This window comes from Nesoenas mayeri (genome assembly GCF_963082525.1).
Source record: "Nesoenas mayeri genome assembly, chromosome: 3".
NCBI lineage: Eukaryota > Metazoa > Chordata > Aves > Columbiformes > Columbidae > Nesoenas > Nesoenas mayeri.
Window position 1 is genome coordinate 87,834,265 of NC_137544.1, and position 24,685 is coordinate 87,858,949.

At 45.1% G+C, this 24,685-nt stretch overlaps 1 protein-coding gene across 2 annotated transcripts in view; it reads right to left on the bottom strand.

The window, feature by feature from the left end:
- Window positions 1–24,685, bottom strand: part of MDGA1 (MAM domain containing glycosylphosphatidylinositol anchor 1) — a gene marked incomplete at its 3' end in the record, with an annotated part of 143,411 nt that overhangs the window by 51,926 nt on the left and 66,800 nt on the right. For both annotated transcript variants that reach the window (XM_080341625.1, XM_080341626.1), the window contains exon 8: window positions 22,355–22,648. In XM_080341625.1, the coding sequence (XP_080197751.1) occupies window positions 22,355–22,648 (294 nt within the window). The remainder of the gene's footprint in view (window positions 1–22,354; window positions 22,649–24,685) is intronic.

A 24,685-nucleotide genomic window follows, 5' to 3' on the forward strand; every position in this document is an offset into this window, starting at 1 on the left:
ACAATTCAGATGCTTCCTTAGGTCACAGGAACAGCAGGACAACCAAGGATGCAGAAGATATTTAATCTTCTTCAGCTGGGAAATGGGATTTACTTGATTTGCACTGGGACAGGCTCTGGGTCTATTGTGAAGGGAATGTCTGAAAATGCCTATATAGTAAAAACTGATTACATTTTCTCCTCCTGTCTCTGGCACTAGGAAACACCCAGCAAGCATTAACTCTGTAGGTAGTCCTGGAGCCCCTGGGTTTTCTGGAGAGAGCACTGAGGCAGGTCATCTCATCACTGCAAAGGATGCACACAGTCCTACAGCAAGGGGTAGCTGCTGCTGAAAGCTGCCAGTGGATATGAAAGCAAAGAAAGGTCAACAGCAATTACAGAGCCAGACATCAGCTCCGGCCTCCAACGCCTACTGGGGAGCCCACACTTGTTCATGTAGGTTATACACAAAAGGGAGAACTAGAATCAAGGCAGGGATTCAGACTGCAAATCCTAGAAGATAACAATATAGCCTTTTCTCTTCTTTGGCTTAAATGCAAAATAAAGCTTCTTTACATGAGCTGGTGCTCATGCTCCCCAGAATTGTGAACTGAACAGCTCTGTTACACCTGAGATGGTGACTGTCTCAGAGCAGGGTCCCCCAACATGACCCCTGCACAGGCACCTTAAGGGAGCTGCAGGAAATGATAGAGATTTTCCAGGTGCCTCTCACACCCCCAGGGAAGCAGCATCCCCACTCGCTGTAAGGGAGCTGTTCTGCTCAGTACAGCAGTATCGGGCTGTTCTGCCTCGCTAAGCTGCCACGATGCTTTTTGAGGAGCTTGGGTATCAGTTCCAGTTTTTAACCCAGTTCCAAAGGAGGGTCCTTGTCCAGAATCTCTTCAAACACCTTTTCCTGTCTCCCCTGAACTCCAGTGAACACAGCTGAAGTGCTCTGTTAAGCAGCAGACACGTTGCAAGCAGGAGGCTGCTATGCTTCAAGAGGGAGGTAAGAAACCTTTCTGCATATAAAACGCTTTGGGATCTCCCGGTAAGAAACACAGCAAACAAATATAGAAAATTACCATTTTCTTTTGGCACACAGCTTAGCTCTAGAAGAGCTAGCTGGCAGGAGAAGCAACGAAAGGGGTGAATAGGGCAGTGCATTACCGTTCAAGGCAATGTTGAAGGAGCAAGGCTCCTCCAGAAACCTTGTTAAGATGTGCCTCCTGTGAAACACAAGGCAGGGCAGTCTGCCTTCACAGCAGAATTATTGTGCAACAAGAGAAAACATAATTGCTCACCTGCTCGTTAGGAGCAAATCAAATCAGAGGAACACAGGCAACCTATGCTAGTTTGCCAGGCACCCTAAAGCAAAGATGAGCTGTCGGCAGCTCCCTTGCTGTGAAGCAGAGCAGATGCTCAGCACTGGAGGGTTCTAAGCTAGCACAGTGTTCATGATGATGAAGGGCAAGAGCGAGGGAAGAACAACAGAGAAATGTGAAATGTCAAAGGGTGTTGCTTTGTGTCCCCAAATCCTCTTATTTTCTTGGTCTTACTGGAAATAACCAGGACTGAAATGTTCATTGTGCTAGATAAGCCAAAAGTGCACTGGCTGTTGAGCTGTGGTCTGCAAGTATTTGTTTTAAGTCTATTATTATTTTAGCCTTGAGGAAGGGAAGAGTGTTCTTCCTTACGAGAGCCAAAGTGCTTGCAGGAGAGACCACAGTCTCCTTGCACTGTTATTGTGCTGTCCAGCTTGGGCACAGTTTGTGATTCCTGCAATGCAAGGATCCAAGTCAAGAATCCAAGTCTGATCACTGCAGGTTCCCATCAAACTGAGATGCCTCCAGAAGGCAGAGATGCTTCTTTCACCAACAATGAAGTCAGAGCATCCCAGGATGGCAATGATGCACTACAGTAAAAAAAAAAAAAAAAAAAAAAAAAAAAAAAAGTGAAAATTGTCTTTTCCACTTAAAAATATGGGGATGTTTTCATGAGGCTGCTCAGTCTGATATGGATGAAAGGTAAAGAAAGGCTCATATTCGAGTAGACTGATGCACAGAAATCAGTGACAAACTTAAACAAACCAGCATCTGCAGAACAGTGGAACACTGAGTGAACAGACCTCAGATTGAGAGCTCAGGCAAGAACTGAGGTCAAAAATCCTAGACACCACAGTACAACACTACTATGCAAGACACATGCAAACTCTACTTCTCCCATTGTAGTGTGAGGACTGTGAATAGCATATCCTGCTCAATCCCCAAATGCTGACTTGTTTTGAAAGGGCTGTCAGAGCTGAGGAGCTCACTCATAACCTGTTTTCTGACTCACAGGCAGCACTTTCCCCCCTGTAGCCACCCTGACCAGCAGCTGATCTCTACAGATGGGCAGCTGCCTGCATTGTACCTCTGCTCCATCCAGCTGCCACAGGCTGTTGTGCTCTCACTTTTCTACAGGGATTTACTTTCCAGAGCGTTTCCTCTGCTGCGAAGAGCACCACAGCACAGCAATGTCCAGGCAGAAGAGAGGCATAAGCAGAAAGATGGCCTGCCTGATGTCACGCAAATGAGTCCTGTATCCTAAGCCATGCTTCAGCCCTTAGCCCAGGCTTCCTCCTTTCTGAAACACACCCTCTACCTTCCAGAATCGGTCATAATTTACATTTTTATTTAAATCTAGAAAGTGAAACACATAACACAAGTGATGAAAACAGCAAGCCTTGCTAGGTTAGCAGCTTTATTTTCAGCAGTTCTCAACCCACTCTGCTGAGTGACTCCCTCCAAGCTTAGCCATGCAATCACAGTGCTGGTGGGATGCCTGCTTGCAGTCTTCACCTTATCCCATGTGTGAGAGATAACTGACCACTCGCTTGCAGGATTAACATTGCAAGGGACACACAGGTAACATGGTATGAAAGACTGCACTTTGTGGTATGTTACAGTTATTAGCTGTGTTTTGTTACCCGAAGTGGCTACTGACACCAGGCAGTAATTTTTCTCTCTGGAAAGGAAATCATCACAGGCTGCCTCATCACAGGGCCTCATGAGAGCTACATGACTCCATCCAGCATCCATTTAGATTCCAATAGATACCCTTCTGCAGCCACACTGGAGGCAGTCTTCCCTAATCTTCTCTAGACAACCAAAGTGATCCCAGCAAAAGGTGTCTTCCTCATCCAGCCCCCGGTCCCATAATCCAGGGTAATAAAGATATCACAAGCACACCCCATGAACGCACATTAGGCACCAGCAGTTTTCCATGCAAAGACAAATATCCAACTAATATTTACAAGCCCAGCCTCATCTGCTTGTTTCTGAGAGAGAATATAATTGAGTAGTTAGAAGAAGATGGAGGAAGGCTTGTTCAACCTATTTCAGCTAAAAGCCAGAATCTCTTTCATCTTCTATGCCTTTTGCCTTTGCACTTCAATCTCCCCATGTATAAAGAGATAAAACGTGTATTTTCTGCAAAGTGCTTGAAAGCCGAGTTGCAAGTATTGTTATTTCAAACAAAACAAATTTGTTTGAGTAAATTTTCTGCTAGACAAGTGGGTGGAGGGACCGGAGAAGCAGGGCTCAGAGCAGAGAAAGGTTAGTTCTGAGCTAGTTGACTGCTTTTAAAAGAAGAGCAAATGAAACGTACTCACTACCAGCTTTTCTGCTTTCCTCTTCTCTGAACGTTCCAACCCAATTAGCTCAACTAGTCTTTACCTTGTTATAATAAAGAAGGGTTTACTAAAGGATTTCCTCTTCTGCATGATGAGTTGTGCTGATTAATACACGAGACCCCTAGCTCACTTTGCAGAGTGCTTTGAAGAAAGTCCATCCTAGGTGCAAATTTCTAGACCTTCTGCCTCACAGAAATGCCTCCTCAAAAAAGATCTGTCCCAGATATACCAGAACTCCACTCAGACTCCCTGCCCAATTAATTCATGCTAACAAGACACTACAAAGACAAGTATTCTTCTGCAGTGTAAAGCCACCTTGTTCCCATGCCTCACTTACCTTCAAGTGCCTGGTTTCAAAACAGTACACTCCCCTAATTGAAAAGGTAAGTGGGAAAAGATGGTGTATCTACAGAAGACACATACAAATTTGTATGTGAAATGCATGCTGATGATACTCTCCCCACCCACATACAATCCAATTAGCAAAGTTATGCTCAAGAGAAATAAATAGGGTGAGATACCGGGCATTTCAGAACTAACACCTTCAATTGCTGCCAGACCAATGCCATAACCTAAACCTAGATATCTTTTTTTCCCCACAAACTACATGAAAATACTGTCTCTAACTCACAGCCAATTTTGCTAGTTACAGCATCATGAAGCAAGATGACAACTACGGTGGATCTGCGATTCTCCTGCCCGCCCACATACCCACTGTCCATGTGTAGCAGTGCCAGATCACCAACTTAATGCTCAGGTTCTGCCTCTGTCTTCTAGAAGATAACGAGATGTCAGCACATACCCATGCATCCATTATTACATGCTTCTGTTTAACAAATCGGGCTGGCAGTGACATGCAGCTCCCAATAGCATATGAATAGTTTAGATCCAAACATTCGCTAACAGTCAGCCAATGATACTCTTTCCCCAAAAGCACCTTATATGCATTAACTTTTGGCAGAGAACCAGTTATCTTACTACTCAATAATTCATAGGTGAGCTACTCAGCTGGGTAGTTCTGGGAATAAAGCAACTCAGTGCCAGTGCAAACTAAGGAAACCTTAAAAAAAAATAATCAGCCCGCAAAAAAGAACCAGATTCTTCTTCCAAAACAGAAAATCCACACCTTTCCTCTTACTTCAGAGTTTATCACTGGTTTTTCTTTCCATCTAACCCAATTCCCTTGCTCCCCATAGGCGTTTTATGTCCTCGTAATAAACTGTCCTATCACCAGTAGCCCACAATCTCAACAAACACTGGAAGGAGAGAATTCTTAGTGCTCTTCTCCTCTCCCAAAGTCCTTGACAAGATGATGCTGACATTTTATATGTGTGTATGTATATATATTGTATATATATCTTTACAATTCCGCTTTATCTCTTTCCTCTGCTCTTCAAGTGGCAGAAGCACAGCTTTAGTTCCTATTTAGATTTTGTTTTCTCTGAGCAGAAACACCGTCCTAGAGCTTTAAATGCCAGAGTAATCACATGTAAAAAGTTTGGGAAAGGAGAAAATAAAAGAAAAACCTGAACCTACAGCTCTCTCCTCATGTGCCTAGCAGAGCAGGTCTCTGCCTATAACGGAGAAGAGATCAACAGGTATCATTTGCAACCTTGCGAGCAGAAACAGATCTGCTTGGCCCATCACAGCAGAATGCATTCCCTATACTTACATATACAGTGTGAAGAAGGAAAAATAAGAGGGGAAACATCCAATCTGTGATGTTCATCCTCCTAGGACAGGCCGTCCACCTCCCTAAGAAGGATTTTAAACAACTGAGAAAGGACTGATCATGTCCCCAGGATTGACAGCGAACCTGGAAGCTACTTGGAACAGGACTTTAAAGCCCAAATTTAACCCATTTAACTTCAGGCTTTTCATTAAGGCCTAAGATTAGGAATGCCATCTCCCTCCAAAGCCATCAAGTGAGAGGGACATTTCCAGAGGACGATTCAGATGGTACGAATCCCTGGATGGCATTACCTTCCTCCGTCCTGTGCCTGAACAAAGAGCCTAAGGTGATCCCAGACATCATGTCTCTGCTAGGTGGGATGAATGCAGACCAAAGTAAACACTCGTGCGACACCTCCACAGAAGTGGCCAGTGCCATGCCTCTGAGCCTCTATACGAACTCTCAGTGCCTTGTTTAATGGCTTCATCAGTAAGCCAGGTCATGACACACATCTGAAACTTGGGCAGCATGTCCGGCTCTTGGACAGGAGACACCTCCTGCATTCGAGCTGCTGTGTGCCACAACAGAGCTACCCCGGGAAGGAAAACAGACACCAGCCTGTGCATTCTCCATAGCAAATATATATAGTGATAAATCTTTGGATTCCAGACAGCATCCATTTAGTGCCACTGCTATGGCTCATGTCCAGTGTATGAAGCTGCCACCTACAAGGAATCAACTTTTAGTTTCCCATGGAGGATCTCACTAGGTAGAGGTGGCTGCTGAGTCCAAGTAGCAGTTCAATAGCAACAGGGTACTATTCCATCAGTAGCTGCCTGACCAATTCAATCATCTCCATATGTTTAGACCCTTTTAATGAAAGAACTGTAAGTTAAGAGCAGGGAGACTGCAGGAGAAAGTGCCTCTGACAACTGCAATCCTGTCAAAATGGAGAAGAGTCCCTGCTTTAGAAACACAATGATTGTCATGGCCACAGGTAGGCAGAGCCTTCTGCTCACAGCTGGGCTGCAGCATTACCTCACCTTCTGTTTTCTAGTTTGAAAGCTAAATTGGGAGCACTAAATGATCCATCCACAGCTGCTTTCCAAACAGGCAAGCAAAGCAAGAGGCAGCACAGCCAAAAGCACAAATGTTGATTAAAAAAATCAGACCTGCTTTAATGATGGGTTGGCGGGGTCAGAGCTGGAAAGGGGAGAGATCCAAGCCAGAAAGAGACTGGTAGGGAAAAGAGGGCCATCCAAGAAAATTAAGATAATCAAATATTAACCAGTACTCCTTCATGTGTTTACTTTGAATTTCTGTCCGTACTATTTAGCAAAAGGGACACATGGGGCAAAGCTAGATCATGAAGAACTAATGCAGTGGGTCTCTACTTACCTGCAGAGTGGAAAGAGGACAAGCTTCCCCATACAAACCAGACTCTTCCTCAGCCTCTCCTTCAGGCCTAGTAGGGAATTTGGAGTAAGGAGGAAGAACTCAGCATAGAGGAACACCACTCCATCACTTCTTTATCTGCTGCCTTGGAGTTCTGCTGCCAACCATTTAATATCCTGCTCTGCTAACTGTCATCATTACCCCATTTTTCCATCCTTCACCCTTGATTGATCTTGATTCATCTGAGGAAGATGATAACAATGAAAACGTAACTGTTCAGAAAGAGGCTGAAAGGATGCTCCAACTAAAAGATTTATGGCAGATGTTCAGTCTCATAGATGAAGCAGCTGACGTCAACAGATATCGAAGCAATTTTTCCCAAATGAATTAATGTAACAAGGGAGGTGGTATATACAGGAACTTAAGAAATGCATGCAATTTAAAAACACAGGATCAGTTGATGTAGCACAGAGAAAGCAGAGATAATAACATTTTTTACTGTAAGCATTTTTGCTGTCACTCTGGATGGTTACCTCTTCATCATTGTCATCATCATCTTCAGATGAATCAAGATAGATTAAATCACTCAAGAGTGAAGGATGGAAAAATGAGGATAGGTTGAGGTGGTCCAACAGATGAAATAGCTGAGGTCTTTCAGAATAGTGACCAGCTCCAAAAAGCCAGCTGCCAAGTAGCCACCATCTCTTGTCTTCCCTCTCCATCCTTCACACTATCACTTGCATTTAAAATGTGTGAATTTTGTAAGTGTCTGTGTCCAACTACCCCCCTAATTAATTAAAAAAAAAAAAAAAAAAGCTTTATCTGTCATATCAGTAACTGTCATAGCTTTTCATGAATGATGAATGTATCTTCAGTGGTTTGCGGGTTAGAGAGATTCATCTCCCTGCATCTTATTCCCAAAACTGGTAACCACCTATGGAGAGAGCAGAGCATATGGAAGCCCCATTTCTTCAGGGCTGGATGATACCACTTGTCTCGGAGAAGTGCATGGAGTCAAGCTATGGAGAGCCTGCTCCCCCACTGGGTTCCTCATGTCTTCTCTCTGCATTGCCACCGTGTTTCCAGAGAAGCAGCACACCAGCCCCGCTGCTGAAGCAGAGGCCACCCCACAGCTCACGTCTTTCCCTGTGTTAGGAAGAGCACTGTCACTTCTGACAGCCACAGGTGTTGTGGGCTTCCAGAAATCACGGTCTGGGGCTGGGGGTCTGCTTTGCAGCAGAGGGCATGGGAAGGAGGCCAATGACCGAACTGGCAACCAGTCAAGGACAGCAGCCTGCTCCCTCAACCTCCCCATCTGGCTATGAGCTCTGTCCCATCTCCTCTGGACTTGGACCAGGAGAGGGAAATTTATTAACAGTCCCGCTCACTGGATAAATCTGCTCTGACATCCTATTTTCCAGGCTGCTTCTGCGGGTGACCTCAGACTGGGCCAGCACTACAGGAACCATTTGGAGGAGCAGCATCCTCATAACACGGGCACATGCCTATCTCATACGGCTACTTTTTCATGTTGACTGAGGAATGCTTAGGTTGCAGGAAAAGCCAAATGCAGGACAAGTGAGAAGTACATACTCCATTTCTTCTCCTGATGCCTAGATTTCAGGCAAATGCCTGAAGCTGTTTCCATAAAATTTTTGTTGTTCATGTGCATTCCTGACTCTTGTGGGACACAGGAAATAAGGCCACTACCTTTCTCATTCTCACTCCTTGCATCAAGATCTGAAAGTGGATCCTGGCCTGAGTCAGTCCATCAGCAATTATCAGCCCGAGGGGTTGCAGCAGCACACACTGTAATGTGGCATCCTGCTCCTTTTGGCCTCTCCAAGATAGATAATAACACCTGCCAGAATAAGATACTCCAGGTGAAAAGGACATTTTAAACAAGTTTCAGCAATGTTTGCTGAGCCATGCCACTGTGATGGGCAGAGAGAATTATAATTCTGTGTACTACTCTGGAAAGAACCTATGTGGACCTAAATCTGGGAATATCTGTGATATCCGTGGCTAAACCTGTGATAAAAATCAGCGACAACGGAAGGACAGGCTTCTCTATGTCCTGTTTGTGAGACTCTAGCTGGATTTGTGTACCTTAAGCTGAATTAATCAGTGCAAAAATGGTAGAATAAGAGACTAAAAACAGATCATAAAAACCTTAAAAATGCCATAGAAAGTAAGAGGAGATGGGGGAAAATTTCATCTAGCCAGGTTTTTGAGGGGAAGTTTATTATAGCATCCTGCAAACACCAGAGAAGATAAAATTATTCTGTACCCTCCATGCATGTATTGCCTATGGGAGTACAAACATGAACCAGTTTGGTCAATGTAAGCAGAGGAGACCTCAGAACAGATGGCAATAAACCTTTTTATTCCTTACTGTTTCCATAGGGAAAAAAAAAAAACAAAAACCAAAAAAAACCCAACCTCATGGAAGATGAATGTGGGATGCAACTTTACAAGTTAAAAAATGAATGATGATTAATATAGTTTTATGGGTCCTTGGCAGACAAACTGGGTAGTGTTTGAGAAAGCAACAAGAAAAGTAACTATCTTGTCATAACATCCTCAGGCATTGGCTTGCTTCCACATGACAGACTAATTGAAGATGTAATGCTATTCAAATGTAGCCCACATTAAACAGATTAAAAACACATTAACTAAAAGAGTTCAAAAAGAAATTTTAAATGGGTGCACGCACCATCAAGATCTCTCTAGTGAGAGGGAAGACTTTTTCTAGGAAGACTTCTCTAGTGAGTTCCCATACAAACCTCTTAAATTGATGCTATTTCACATCTTCTTCAAGGTCAAAGACCCAGCCGGCAGGCTGGCACAGCTAAAGCGTATAAATTATAAAGTCCACGGTTCAGGCTGTGTAGCCAACATCACAAAGAACCACCTTCGGTTCCTGAATGACCCTGCATCCTTTTGCAGCTGGGGATGGGGTTTGTGCTTTGCTTCCTCCCCTCCCACACAAAGGGAGAGCACTTTAATGTGCAGTAACTGACAGTCACCATCCTTAAGTGCCTCTGTCAGGATAAGATACTAACATCTGCAGAGGACACAAAATAGGCAGCAGTAAATAACATACTAGAGAGATACCTCAAACAGGAGAACTTGTTCTGCATAATGGAATGGGCTTATGGTAACAGCATTCAATTTACCTCAGATAATGTAAAGAACTGGAAAAAAAAAATGTCAAGGAAATAATGAGTCACTCTTGTTAGGAAAGAGACCATGACTCCAAGAGGACCCCGAGCTGATGTAACACAGTGAACATCAGCTTTCAGCTTAATTCTGTGGTCCAAAGATGTCCAAATCCTTGAATGATTAAGCCAAAGCTTACTACGTGTAGAGTGAGATGGACATCACCTCTGCATCTGCATTGGTGAGATAATTTTTGAAACTTTTTTAATACAGGTGATCACACTGCCAGAACGATGTAAAAAAAAACAAAAACAAAAAACATCCAACCAACCACAACAAAAAACCCAGCCAAACAACAAAAAGAAAAACAAAAAACCAAACAAAACCAGAATAAACAAAAAAAAATACACAAACCTGAGAAAAGGACTATAAAAATGAATCAAGGGCTGGAAAACATGCCTTGCAGTGAAAGGCTAAAGAGACTCTTTCTGGATTGCATACTGAAAAAAAACCTAAGAGATTACTTGTTCCAGTGTCTGATACTACACAAGGAAGAGACTGCTGATAACAAATAGCTCTTTATGTGAGAAGACAAAAGCATAAACAGTGCTTGTATTTGGAAACTGAAATGAGACAGGCTTAGATTAAGTCATGACAACTGAACCACAAGAGAAAAAAAAAATGCTGGTACAGCTTACTGATGCGCACACTGAATTCTCTGTCACTTTGGTCTGTGGCTAGATGCTGCACTGAGGATGTACAAATAATCCAAGTTTATACACACAAAGGTAAACTCACCTTGTTCCTCAGCTCCACTGGTAAGAGAGACTATGCTTGGTATACAACTAACTCTCCGATCTAGACACACAGCACAAAATGGCTAGAAAGAGATTCAAAGAGCTTTTGCTTTCTCACAATGATGAGGAAGCTGAAGTCCCAGCATTTTGGGTGGGTGGACTAAAGCACATAAGCGTTTCCAAATGGTTAAAAATAAAAGCCAAACACCACCACAAAACCCAACCATCTTTCGTCCTCTCTTTAAAACTTTTAGGTGGTTTCATTTGCATCTTTTCATTTATACATGTGAGTTGGTTCCTAGAAAGCTAATCAGAATGAAAACTCACTCATTTCCATGCATAAACTTGGACTTTCACAAGTCATCATTACAAGCAGCCCAAGGGGAAGAGAAAAATCTCCAAACCACACAAACCCATTTTGAGTGTTGCTCTGTTTTCCTCCAACCAAGCCATCTGCCATCATCTTCTCATTCCTTTAGACCCATTATGCTCTTTCCAGCAAACCACCTTAGATGGAGGGCTGTTGCTTCTCCCTCAAGCCCCAGATCCCCATTTTACAGCATAGCAAGATGTCAGCTAAAGGGCCTGTATCATGCATAAGCTATGAAATTCTCAGAAATGCTAAGAAAACCCCAGCAGGCCTAGCACTATTAAGCCCATCTATATTGCATTAAGTTGTTATTAGCTACTGCATTCTAGCTTATGATTAGGACAGTAAAATATCTCTTTGCAATCAGCACTTGATAAGGAAAATCCCTGTTCCATGCAAATGCTACTACTGTTTATTGTTCTGTTGACCTCAATCACAGCCACTGTCGGGAACTCCTGTTAACTTTGGCACTCAGCTGATTCCTTCCATCAAAGGCTTGGCTGAGTTGGGCTCAGAGCTGTTGCATATTTGCAACAGAGATTTACAGCATTCAGTTCTTCAGACATGAGAGCAGGTCACAACAGATCAAGAGCCTACAAAGGCTCAGCTGGAATGGCCTTCAGTTACCATCCTTTCTTTAGCCAGCAGGGATTTATCCCAGACGCTTCTTACCCACAGAAATTGAGTCATTTTCAGTCTGCTACATCCCATTCATCCCCTTGCAGCTTGGCAAACAAGCAAACAGTCTCAGAAGTCAGCTTCCTCCCAGTCAACAGTAATGAAAAATTTCCATGGTTGCCTGTGATCACAAACGACCCTAGAAACAAGGACTCCAAAATCATACAAAATGCAACAGGTCTGCATGCAACTAGGAAATTTAAGCACGTCTGTCAATTCCTGGGACCAATGAGAGTTTTGCAAGTTCATCACTGGGTTCATAAAAGAAAATCGACTGTTTTATCTGAAGTCCTGGAGGCCAATTAAATTTGAATCAGAAGGAAAAGCTGAGATAAGGTAGGAGTGTGTGCACACACATGCTTATTTTTGTTTGCAATAGAGAGGCAAAGAGAAATGGAAATCAGGAACTATATGAAGCAGAACAGGGTGAGAGGTGTGCATGTTGGAAATGTGATCTCTGCTCATTGAGAAAACACTGTTTCCTGGCTTCAAAGAAAAAATAGTTTCTTTCTCAGAGACTGTCCCAAATATAAAAGCACAAACTAGTAACTGAACAGTTGTTTTCCCACAGAAAGCTCCAAAAGGCCCATATGCCCTTCCTGAAAACTAAATGCTCAGCCTCCCAGTACAGTCTCCCAGAATGGAAATGGCAGCAGGAAGACCTGCTGGGATGTAGAGAAGCTTGAGCACCTCTGAAATTTAATTCCCTTTCAAACAGTTTCCCTGTACAAGTGAACATAATCGATGGTATTTCAGAGCTTAGGGTCAGGATGATCACATCTAATTAAAATTCAGAAGCCTCCCCAGATGCTCAGTTTCCTACTAGGGCTTTGTCCTGGTTTTGTTAAAAAACAAGTTTCTCTTTTAGTGAATTTGCCTGTCAGCTAAAGCCTTCATATTAGCTGCATTTTCCTGGAGAACCAGATACATGTTTTGGTAAACATAGCAATGGAATGCGAAGTTATTGATACGCATGGATGGACATCTCGAGAGAGGGGCAACGAGAAACTGGTGACCAGGAAACTGACCAACTGTGTATAACATTCCATTCACTTGAATACTTCATATAAAAGTGGGAGATCACGAGGATCCCATCCCTTTTCCCTTTCCTCTTCCTTTTTGCTTATGGCCGACATTAGGAGAGGATCTTGCTAGTCGTCCCTGCGATCTGAGGCCTAGTGACAGACTGAATCCAGCTCCGGTTGGCTGCAGAGTCCATTCCAGGACTTTGGGTGCCGGCTCTGCAGTTGCTGAGACTTTCAAGATTGGGTTTGTGTATTTTGTATTATTTTCTCTATTCTTATTAGTAGCACTAGTAAAACATTTTTAATTTTTCCAACTCTCTTCTCTCTGTCCTTCTTTCCCTCCCGATCGCCTGTCCTTAGTGGGAAGGGGGGAGAGGCAGGGGCAAAAGTGGGGAAGCGGGGGGAGAGGGGGTTAATAATACACTCCGCAATCAAAACCCTCGACAGGCTTCTGTTCATATCAGGAGTGACTCAGGGTCTTCCCTGCATGAGCCCCCTCCTCAAAAGCAGGATCGCTATTCTGTGAGTTGCCTCCACGTGCCTGCCACAGTCCTCCAGTGGGGCAGGAGAAAATAGCCCTGCTCCAGTCCCAAGGCACAGGGAGTAGGTGCGGGATAGCAGAGGACCCTGCTCCCGCACCTTCATAGGTGCTGCTTGACATGGTTTATGGCCCAGAAATCATGAGAGAAAAGCAAAGGCACAGGCACAATGCCATGGCACCACGGAGCCCTCTCTCGGAAAGAGGCTAGGGGAAAAGAGCCTCTGCTTCCCTGGCACAGGTCCTGTGTCAGGTCTGATGTCTGATGCCCCCCCTGCAGGTATGGGCAGATGTTCGCATCTCTCTGTGCCTCAGGCTATTGTGCAGAGTATGAGAGTAAATAATGAGAAAAGGGACTGGATTTTTTTTTTGCCAGCTTGGTGTCCTCCCCATTCCTACAGTGAGTCCTGGTTCACGGCATCTCTCTCCCCACAGCTGGGCACTAGCATGCCCATTTCCTGGTCACTAAGAGGCAAAATTTTATAGGGACAGGGCATTTCCTCTTTTCCTGTCTTGAGACCCCAGCCTTAAAACATGAGAACTGACAGCAGTTTTCTAATTCCCTCCATCTACCACCTCCCTTGCCTCATGTTTCCCGATGCCAGTGTTACCGCATATAGCACAATCCTTCCCAAATCTACTCTGCTCACGTGTCAGCGGCAGACTTTTGCTAGAACACATATACAAACCTTCCCCTTCTCTTAGCTCTCTTCTGTCTTCTCCAGTCTAGAGGCCCAAAATCAAGACTTTTCTTTTTCAAATATGACCACTGCATTGAACTCATACAAGCAGGTACCATCCCCTCCTCTCCCTCCTGCATTCCCTATAAACTCACATTCTCGTGCTGTCCCTCACCTCTGGCAGGGAATATCCCACCCCCTCACACTCCAGGATCTGTAGCAATTTCTCTGCCTTGGCCCAGTTGCCACGTCCTCTGGACATGTACCAGTGCTGCACAGAACAAGAGAGAAAGCTTGGAGACAGCTGCTGTGCCAAGCTCACCATCTCTGACCTGCTGACTGGAGGTAAGTACATGGCAGAAGTACTCACAGTGTATGCTAGATGGAAACCTGTGCTGCATCCCTATGCAAACAGAAGCAGAGCCAGGACAACCTTTCCCTCCAGCCAAGCTGCCTCGATGGAGTCTGGGTACGACCAGCTGTACCACAGTTCAGAGATTTTTGATACAGGTGATTTACCTCTGGCCTTAAACTCAGACAACAACAACAGGGCTCAAAAACAAAGCAGTTTCTTCAGAATGGCAAGATGGGAAGCACCAGGAAAGTGTCTGACAGTACTTCAGCAGCAGTGTGCCCCTGCGGCTTAAAGACAAGGGCATGCTTGGGCGAGACCCAAACATGCACAGCCTTGTGGGATGCCCAGCACAAAGCATTTGAGAGGATTCTGGAGTTGTTTTTTATCCCAACGAGTTGATATATAGCTAGGTCCTACAGGGAAAATAGCTGCCATGGCAGGAAAACCTTAAAAGGAATGTCTGAATTAGAACAGTGCACGATGTGGTGTTCAGCCGTGAAAGGGGTCACGGTAGGTGAGCAGCTGTCCACAGCGAGATGACTAAGACTGTCTGCTATCCACTGGGTGTATACAGCTCCTGTCCCTCCTGACAAAACTGGATAGCTTTGATCTCTCTCTCTCCTGATAAAATTAGGAGTCTGAAGAGTCTGGCCAAAAACCAGGATAATGGCAGCTTATGCAAAGTGTATTTGTTTCTTTATCTGAATATCTGAAAATATCTGAAAAATGGATTAGCTGATTTAAACCAGTTCTCTTCTGAACAAACAAACAAATTCATCTCTCTAGGTGAGGAGCTCTCACAGAAGCTTTTACTCAGCCTATCGTTACAACCACAGAGGTTTAGAGATGAGTAAGGAGCTGCACAAAGGCTGAACAGTAGCACAGGCAGGCTGCCGCCTCATGTAGCAGACCCGGGTCCCCTCTTTAAGGCGGGCTCCCATCTTTCTGATGCACATATCTGGGTATCATCCTCTTTCGTGGTCATTTACCCAGGGCACAGCGAGGAGGCCTCCTGGTACTTTGCACCTGACGTGTGGTGCACAAACATGCCAGCTTTGCAAAATCTGCTCCCAGCCTCCACTGCTCCGGTGAATTCTCCCTGCCATCTGGACCTTTTGCTTTATGTCTCAAGTCTCCTATGTCTCCTGGCCACCACAGCGTGCAGACATGCTCTGTCAGACCAATTTCAATCAAAGAGGTAAATCGGAAAAGCGGGCAGGATGCAAGAGAGACTTCCCAAGAAAATCTCAGTGAGTGGCAGTATGTGGGAACCTTTCATACAACACAGCAAACAGAGAAGAGACCAGGGTCCTGCAGAGCAAGTCTTAACTGCTACACACTGAGGAGAAAAATTAAGGGCAGCCCAAACTGATACAATTACTTTACCCCATGAAAGACATTTTTGTTCAAATCTGCATATGCCAAATGCTACAAAAAAGGCAGCACAGGGAGTCCTTGGGCTTTGCTCCGCAAACAAGAAGTTCGTTACAAAGAACGTGGTTTTAACTAAGCATCCTTAGCATTTCAGATTACCTGCCTCTCAATGCCATGAGATTGGCAGGAGGCTATGGCCAACAAGTCCTAGACAAACAGGAGGCATCCTCTTTTTCAGCTACATTTGGTGCAACCTCATCTTAAGACCACATCCAAAACCGATGTTAAGTGCTGTCACAGCCTCCATCTGCCAGGACCAAGTTATGTTAATTGTTAAAACAAATCTGAGGCCAGCTAAGCCTCCGTGGTTGTTACTGTGCTCAGAACTGTGGCCATTTGGGTTTACAGCCATGACGGAGTAAAACTGATTCCTCCTTCAGCTTGTCCTTAGACTGACAACTCTAATTAGCTGTTAGCAGCCCAGGCACTGGGAAATGGAGTGAGCAATCCTAACGCTGTATCGCTGAGGACATGGCTACGTGCACAAATACAAGCTCTAAGCAACTTAATCCCAGCCACAATACTGCTAGCGGAAAGTATGTTGACAATCAGAAACAAAACGCTCTGCTCTTTTCGGGGGGGGCGAGGGGGTTATGTGTATTGATAAAAACACAAATAACCTGTATACTTTCAGCTTAGTCACACAAACCTCCATATAACAAATTAGGGGATAAACAGGGAGGATTTCCGTCAAAGTGAGATTGGGTCAGCCTTTGTTCACACAGGTTGTTCGAGGTCATGACCACGACTACAAATGGTTTTCTTCTTTTTGCTAATGAAAGTCTCCAGGTTTGCAAACACTGAACTTGCAGAAGGCACAGTTTTCCCATGGCTTTGAATACTGACACACCTTCCCCAGAATATCTGCTCATTCTTAAGCCTCTGATGGTTTAAAATGAACCAGAGCATCCCAGAGCTCTGGTTGGTATGAGAACCTGAGGTTTCACTCTCTTGGGAATAAGACCTGTACCATGTAGAACTGGTCACGTTCTGCCCCCAAGTTAGCTCCTGAACTGCACTATCCAGCTTGAAGGGGGTGTCAGGGTGGACTACGCTGATGAAAATTAAAAAAAACCCCAATAAATAAAACAGTCACTATTAATAAATACTCTCAGAAATGAAATCAGCCAAGTCTAAAATTCTTAGCAGATGGCTCCATACTCCCACTCACATGGCCAAGCAGCAAGACAGATAAGCCAGCTCAGTCACAGACATAGGTCAGCTCTGGCCACAGTCTCATTTCTCTTAGGCTCCCTGCACATAGGCAAGGAGAGCCACAGGGAGCTCTCAGGAGCCAAAACCCAGTCCTAGCCACTCTGAAGAACCATCTCCATGCCAGGAGCATGTCTCAAGAATGCTTTTAATGGAGTAGTTAATATCCAAGCTTATGTTTCAGAGGTGACACAGAACCAAAAAAGAGCACCGACACTGAGCGATGGCTTCAACAGTTGATTGAAACAGTTTAATGCATTTCCATTTCCAGTTGTGCGGATCCAGCAATGCTTCTTACTTATTTACAGGATCACCCCCTTCCCCTCCTCCCTGCTCTTCTGTTTGCGACATACCCTGTTTCATTGAAAATAAGTCCTACCCTGAAAATAAGCCCTAGCATGATTTTTCAGGGTTTTTGAGGATGCTCGAAATATAAGCCCTACTCCAAAAATAAGCCCTAGTTACAGTCCATAAAAAAAGGCAATTTAAATAGTGTCCAGGCAGCTATCCATGTAAAAAAGTAATAAGTTTTGGAGCAAAAACTGATATAAGACCCTGTCTTATTTTTGGGAAAACAGGGTAGATAATGGGAGAAATTGATGCTGACTGTTGCTTACCTGATGTACAGCACTGCCAATGGGTTCAGCAGGATTTTAAGGAGGAATGAGTCAATAGTGTGTGACCAGCAATAACATTTGCCAGCATGTGAGCTTGAATTGGAAAACATAACTGTGCCCACTTGAACATTAGTTTAAATGACAAGGGCAACAGATGCCCCAGCAGGACATACTCTGGTTGCCTTCCAGGTCTGGGCAGAGCCAGACCTGCTGGTCACTGGCCCTAGAGCAATACCTATGTCTAAGAATCTGCAATGTCTCCTGAAGTCTTGTTCACCACAGTAACTACCCCTCCAAAGTGACTGTCAGTCTGCTTTCCTGATTACACCTCATATTCACTATACTTAGAAGATAAAAAAACCACAATAATCCACCTGCTGCTTAATGTGGCAAAATGCTACCTAAGGGCAATAAGCCTAATCCTTTGGAGGCAAGTCCCAGACAATTGTGGACTACTATTTTGGATCCAGAAGGGGACAAATTTGCAGGCTATGTTATTCCAGAGAAGGAGACATTAAGGCTAATTCCTTTTCTAGTCTTTCCTCTTGCCAAGATCTCACTAGCTTTGTGACCCAAAGATAAGAAACGGGATCATCTTTCAGAACTGACTCTCCAAAACAAGGCCAACTCTACATAAATACCCCCTCTTCTTTCTTCATTCCTTTCTTTGGGCACTTAGAGATGTCACGACTTCTGCCAAAGACAAAAATGGCACCAGCAAAAGCCTGCTTATCCAATCATCAGAATTTGGTGAAGTAATGAACAACTCTCAATAGAGGAGACAGGGATGCTCTGCTACCAGGCTTTGGTGGTTATCCAGAGAGGGAGAACCCATTCAGATGATCGAGCAAGGGCCAGAGACAGTAAGTAGTGAGTGCTGTGAGTGAGGATAAACCTGTCTGTGGAAAAATACTGGAGTAGATGTAGCAAGGATTAGGTGGGATGTGGAGGGCAGGGTTGAGCTGGACTTTGAGTTGTCCAGTAGTTTTGGACATCCTGTTCAGGATTGACAAGGCATCAGAGCTGACACCATATCATTCAAACAGGATAATGTACCAGGATTGCAATTTACACCACACTGTTATACAGGGCTCTAACAGAGTAAATGTAATATTAACCATGATAAGACAGTTATCTCAAAGTTCAGTTACAGCAACAGCTATAGCTTAGAGTCACTACTAATCTTTGTAATTCACAGAAATCCTATTCCGTCCAGGCTTTTAGGACACACAGCTAATACATTTTTGCAATGAGTTATGTACTTGCTAAATTTGTATCTGGGTAGCATCCCGCTCACTGATCCACACACACATACTTTCTTTCCTCCTTTCACACATTTTGACTCAAAGGACAATTTGTATTCCAAAATCCAGAGTGCTGCATATTTTCAAGCCCAGTGTGTGTTCTACAGCCTTATGCTATTTCACCTACACAGTGTGACCCAGCCTTGATTTTTAAACCCACCTCTGCAGAGGATTCATTTTTCTGCTGGGATTTTTCTTGAGCAAATACCTGGTTCTGAAAAACCCCTTGACAACAGCATTAGCAATAACACTGATATCATTAACAACAGCACTCTGACCTTCCACTACTATTTTTATTTCGAGATTTCAAAGTGCTATGTTCATTATACCTCACAAATCCTTAAAGAGATGGGTCAGTTTTACTCCTATTTTGAAGTTACAAGAAAAGACAACAAGAAACTGTCACTCTAAGTGGGACCCAGATTCCCAGCAGTTCTGACAAGCCCAGTTTTTCACTCTAACCAGTATATAACCAATATATCCTAACCACAGAGCTATAAGGCTGCAAGGACTTTCATGAACTTATTCATCTTCCAGAGTTCTACAGTTCAGACCAAGAAGTCCAGGGAACAGACCATCCGGCCTGTCACAGAGCTGACGATAGGCAATTACAGCTCAGAAGATAAAAGAAGAGCAATTTTTTCTGCTTGCAAAACACACACAAAAAAATGCCCAAACACATTTTTTTTCCTTTTTTTTTTTTTTTTTTTTTTGACAGCAGACTTGTTCTTTTTTTCCTTCTCATTCTCTTTCCACAACCGCAGTCCAGTTGGCAAAGCCTATTTCTGTGTTAGTTTGTCACAATACAGCACTATATGCATAAGGGTGAGGGGAGAAAAAGAAAAGAGAAACACAGAAACAGCTTCTGACATCCAATCAGATCTGCTGTATTGATTTTGCAACTTTAGCTTTGGAGCAAACCAGAGAAACAACCACATTATCACCCAGAATTCGCTCTTCCCTCCAGTGAGCTGGTTCAAAAGGAGCTCACACCGACACATGACCAGGCACGCCTGCCCGCACACACACCCCTGCACGCACACCAGTGCAGACACACACCCCCACCTAAAAATGGGGTGTCCTCTGGGAAGCAGGGGCAGGGGGATGCGGGGAAGCATTCATCACAGAGGCTGCAGAAGCCACACGATCCCCATTTCTGACAAGATGAGAATTCCAGAGCATGCCACCAGACTAATGAGCTAGCCATGCGGAAGAGCAACGTTCAATTAACCACAGCGGCCCTCGCTGTGGCACCCACCTCCTTCCAGATGTGCAGACAAGGAGAGAGACAAACAGAGACTGTGGTGTTTGCTGGGTTTTCGTGTATGTGTGTGAGGGGAAAGCAGGGAGTCTATAAAGGGAACAAGGGCAATTCTTGCCCTACTTTCTTGGTTTGCAGCTTGTTTTTCATGCTGATGGAAGGAGCAAATTGACAGCCCCAAACCCAAAGCTGTCTGCTCAGGCACAGAACAGGCAGTAAGCTCCTTCCACAGTGTCCGGGGAGGAGGCAGCAGCGCAGGTGCACAAACATTCAGTATGCTCCCAGCTCCAACTAAGGGTGCACAGGACTGATGGAAAACAGAAGAGCGCCATTTGGGTGGGTTGCTGCATGGACCATGCCAATGTCACTTGGGCAAGATCACAATAAAGTATTGCTTGGCCTTGGGAAGAGCTGTAGGAAGAGTATCTTTACACAAGATCTCACCACATCCTTGCCTTCTTGCAGGTCATGTCAAAGGCTCTGTCCCAGAACAGATTCTGCTCATACCTACCATCTTTCTTGTGTGGGGAATCATGTCCTGCCCACGATTCAGTGCTGCAATCAACCTCCAGACCACCTAGTAAACCTGAATTCATCAGGTTTGGCACTGCTGCTCCCTCTGCAGGGGTAAAGAGGGTCAGTGAGGACCACACAGCTTTCAAACACCAACAACAAACGGGACGCCAGCAGGTCTGATGGTTCTTTGCTCCAGAGTGACATACTGCTGCATCTCACATCAGTTCCTGGGGTAACCAGGAGTCACCCCTCCTGCCATGTCCTGCCATATCCCATACGCCTTCCAAAGCAGCTTAAACTAAGATGCACATTTCTACCCTCCTTAAGGGAAGCTTCTCCACATACTTACCTGCATGGAAATCTGCACACATTTCTCTGTCCCTGTATTGTAATTTAATTCCTGCCATGCTCCTGAATGGATAGACATAATTTTAGAAGAGGATCTTTGAATACTCAAAGTGCCTGCAAGATTTTGCACGCCTTCATTACCGCTGCATTCACAGCAGCTCACATCTGTGAGCATAGTGTCTGGTCAGCTTCAACCAGGTTGTCCGCTCCCATCCCACTCCTCTTCTTCCCAGGGAGTCATCCCGGGAAGCGCATTGCAACATGTCTAACGAGCACTGCTGTTCTGTGCTTGGAGGCTCATCAGTCACAGCCCAGAGGCAGTGTGCCAAGGTGAATATTAACCTGCTCCATACCTATCCCATGCCTGCCAGATCCACGCTGCTCAGAAGACTCTGCAGGAGTTCAGCCAATGTACTGCCCCAATGGGACGATGTCTGCAGGAAGGGCTATTTCTACAGCCACAGCTCCTTCCAGACCATGGCATTTAACTCAGCTGTCTTCTCCGTGTCTGAGTCAAAGTCTTGAAGGAGAGAGCACAGACCCCCATGCATCAAAACACACCTCAACAGCATGGGAGCTGAGCAGGCACTCACTCCTCTGGAGGGAGAAACCACTAAAGGGAAAGGATGGAGACAGTCACCCAATGCAGACGCCAGCAGTATCTCTCCCTCTATATTCACCTATATGAAGAGATATCACGTCAAGCGGGGCTGGGAGCATCACCCATCGCTGAAATCATTCGATACACCACATGCTAAGAATCAGTTTTCCATTACTCACAGCTGTACTGCATGGAAACCATTTGGGATTACGCAGTCCATATTAGGGTCTGCATAATGCTGCTTTTCAGGAAAAATGGTTCAGGCATGTTGAGAAATAATAGCTAGGGTAACTAAGTTGAAGAAAAGGTTGTGGGGTGGAAACGATCTAATTAACATTCACTCACTACCTTTTGAGCTTACAATCCTACTAACATACCCTGAAGGTATTTTACACATATGTAATGCACACAAACACACACCTGTAAAACTGTTGTTCTGCACTCATCCACTGGTAGGGGAAAGGAAAGCATTATGTACAAACACACACAACACCTTTCCTTTCCACTTGCAACATGCTGGCCATACGGTATATCCTGCCCTCAGCCTTGTGTAGCCAAGGCAATTAAACACAAGCTGTTCAAAGGTCTCCAGACAAAAGAGATGTGTCTGTTCAGCCCAGTAAGAAAGGTCAGCTCTGCGTGAAAGCAGTACTAAGCGTGTCAACCCCGCTCAGCCCACAGGCTTTTGTGCACACAGGCACTTAGACAGGTGCTCCAGTACTGTATGGTTGTACTCACACTGCACGTTGAGCTGCACCAAGGCTTCTCGGGGTCTGATGTTAAAGCCATTGTATCTGGCTGTCTGACACTTATAGGTCCCGCTCATTTCTCGGCTCACACTCTCCAGGCGCAGCTTCCCATCATATGTCTCCATTGTCATCATTCCTGAAGGCATGGGGGTTTCCTTATCTACCCGGGACCAGATGATGGGTGGCTTGGGCTTCCCTCGAACCTCACACTGCAGCTCAGCCCTGGAGCCCTCCCGGACGGTGATGGTGGACTGACCCTTAGGGACACTGATGGTTGGTGGCACTAAAAGGGAGACAAGAAAGGAATATTTTTACACTTAGTATCCAGCAAGCAAGGAACATTCTCAAGATACTTATGTTCAGGTCACACCAGACATAAAGCCCAAAGGTTTCCATTTGACACAGTGCAACTCCTGTGGGAACATACTGCTCATGTAAGTCATCCTACATGATGTCTGGAGCTGTGGGGTACCAAGGAAGATTTCGCAATGTTATCTCAATGCCAACAGCAAGTACCAGCTGTACTGAGACATTCTCTCAGCTCCTACCCCTCTGTTTGCAAAATGCTTTCCAGTAGCAGAGCTAGCACAGATGAACCCACAGGTAAAAGCTTATTTGATCCATTTCTCCACTTCTGGTCAGCAAATTTCAAAATGGCACTGCAGTCTTTTCACCAAGAAATAGAAATTGTATCTGCCAAGGTATCTAGCTCCCTTACACAGGTCAGACTGAAACCAAGATATATAGGATTAGTGCTTGTAGATCACATCTCCAGCCTTATCAGACATTCAGGATCTCTGTTCACTCCTAACCCACAGTAAGGAGCCAGCTCTGTTAAGTGTGTTTGCTTACTTTACACTGAGATTTACAGTGCTCTGGTTATGTCTGGCCTCCTTTCCAGGCCAGGCTGGGAACAGCTCACTCAGTAGAACTGCTGGTGAACCAGGGCTAGAGCAGGAGGCACAGTAACACTCAAAAAATAGCCACCTATACACTGACAAAGCTTTGCTGATTAACAAAGCTCACAAGAAACGCAATGGCTGCAGCTAAAGGGAGTAGAGGTTTCAGTGGGGAGAGGTTTGTTTTTCACAACCCCAACTCCACCAAGAAGCCAGGAAGGGGATGTTTGTGCTAAAACCTGTGTAATATTGGCATTTGTATTAGGCTTCAGAGTTAACAGTTCTATGGAGGTAAATACGGCCACAATCATTTTCTGAAAGCTCCTTTTTCAGCCCTTACTGATGACAGTGGTGACACTTGGATTGACACTTCCATAACTGCAAGGGCCATGTACTTCGTTTCCATTTAAATCAAAGTTTAGAACTACGGAGGCTATAACAAGCTGGTCTGACCAATGTTAGCTCAATTCAGCTCCAGCAAAGGAGAGTGTGCTGCAGTAACTGCACACTTTACAACCCACAGCTGCTTTAAGAGTGAATTTAGGATGCCTCCAGCACAGTCTGCCTCTGCAGTAACCTCCCTGTGACAGAGGGAGGCCACATTTTCAATTTACAGGTCTCCTGTGGGCTGGGGAATCTCATTGCACCCTGTCCCGCACTGTGTAAAGGGATGACAGCACTCTTGGCACCCAGCACTGCTGGCAGCTTCTCACCTGGTGAGAGGCAATCTTCTCCATGGGGAAAAGCTCTAAATTGCATCTGAAGATTTTTCTTCTAATTAAAGGTATCTCCTCAGAGCCTCTCATTGGAGGCAGACACTTCGGTGAGCTCAGGCTTTGCGCAGTGGGGAAACATGGACCCACTGCTGCTGCCCTCCTGCTCTGACCCTGTGCTCTGGGGAAGCCCACTGAGTTTTCACGTTGGAACCACCCGTTGGAGGTGGCTCATGTCTGTTTATGGGGATGCTGCATGTTAGATGGTCTCAGCTGCCGTATGGAGAGCAGCCCCATTGGAGACGCCTGGTTTCACTCCCTGGGTCACAAAGCAGCTCTGCTGGCCCAGGTTGCCAAAGAGAGGCATCAAAACACGCCGGGTGCCCTCCTGCCCTTCCAAAGCATCCACATAGGCATGTGGGGCTCATGCTCCACCAACTGGGCCAGAATACAGAGCAACCTGCCACCACAGAAGTATCCTTTGAAGCAGTGGCCAGCTGGCTCTTGGACCAACACCTCCGCCAACAGATGCTGCCCAGTCTTTTGATGGCGTCTCCCAGCCCTTGGCCACCTCCTATCCTTGCAGTCTTAAACACAACTGCACTCTGCCATCTAGTGATCTTGGGCAAAAAGGATTGCTCCTGGAGGCAGCAGCCACACAGGGCCAGGAGAGCTGGCTTTGCACCAGGATTAAGGGGTTCCCCAGGT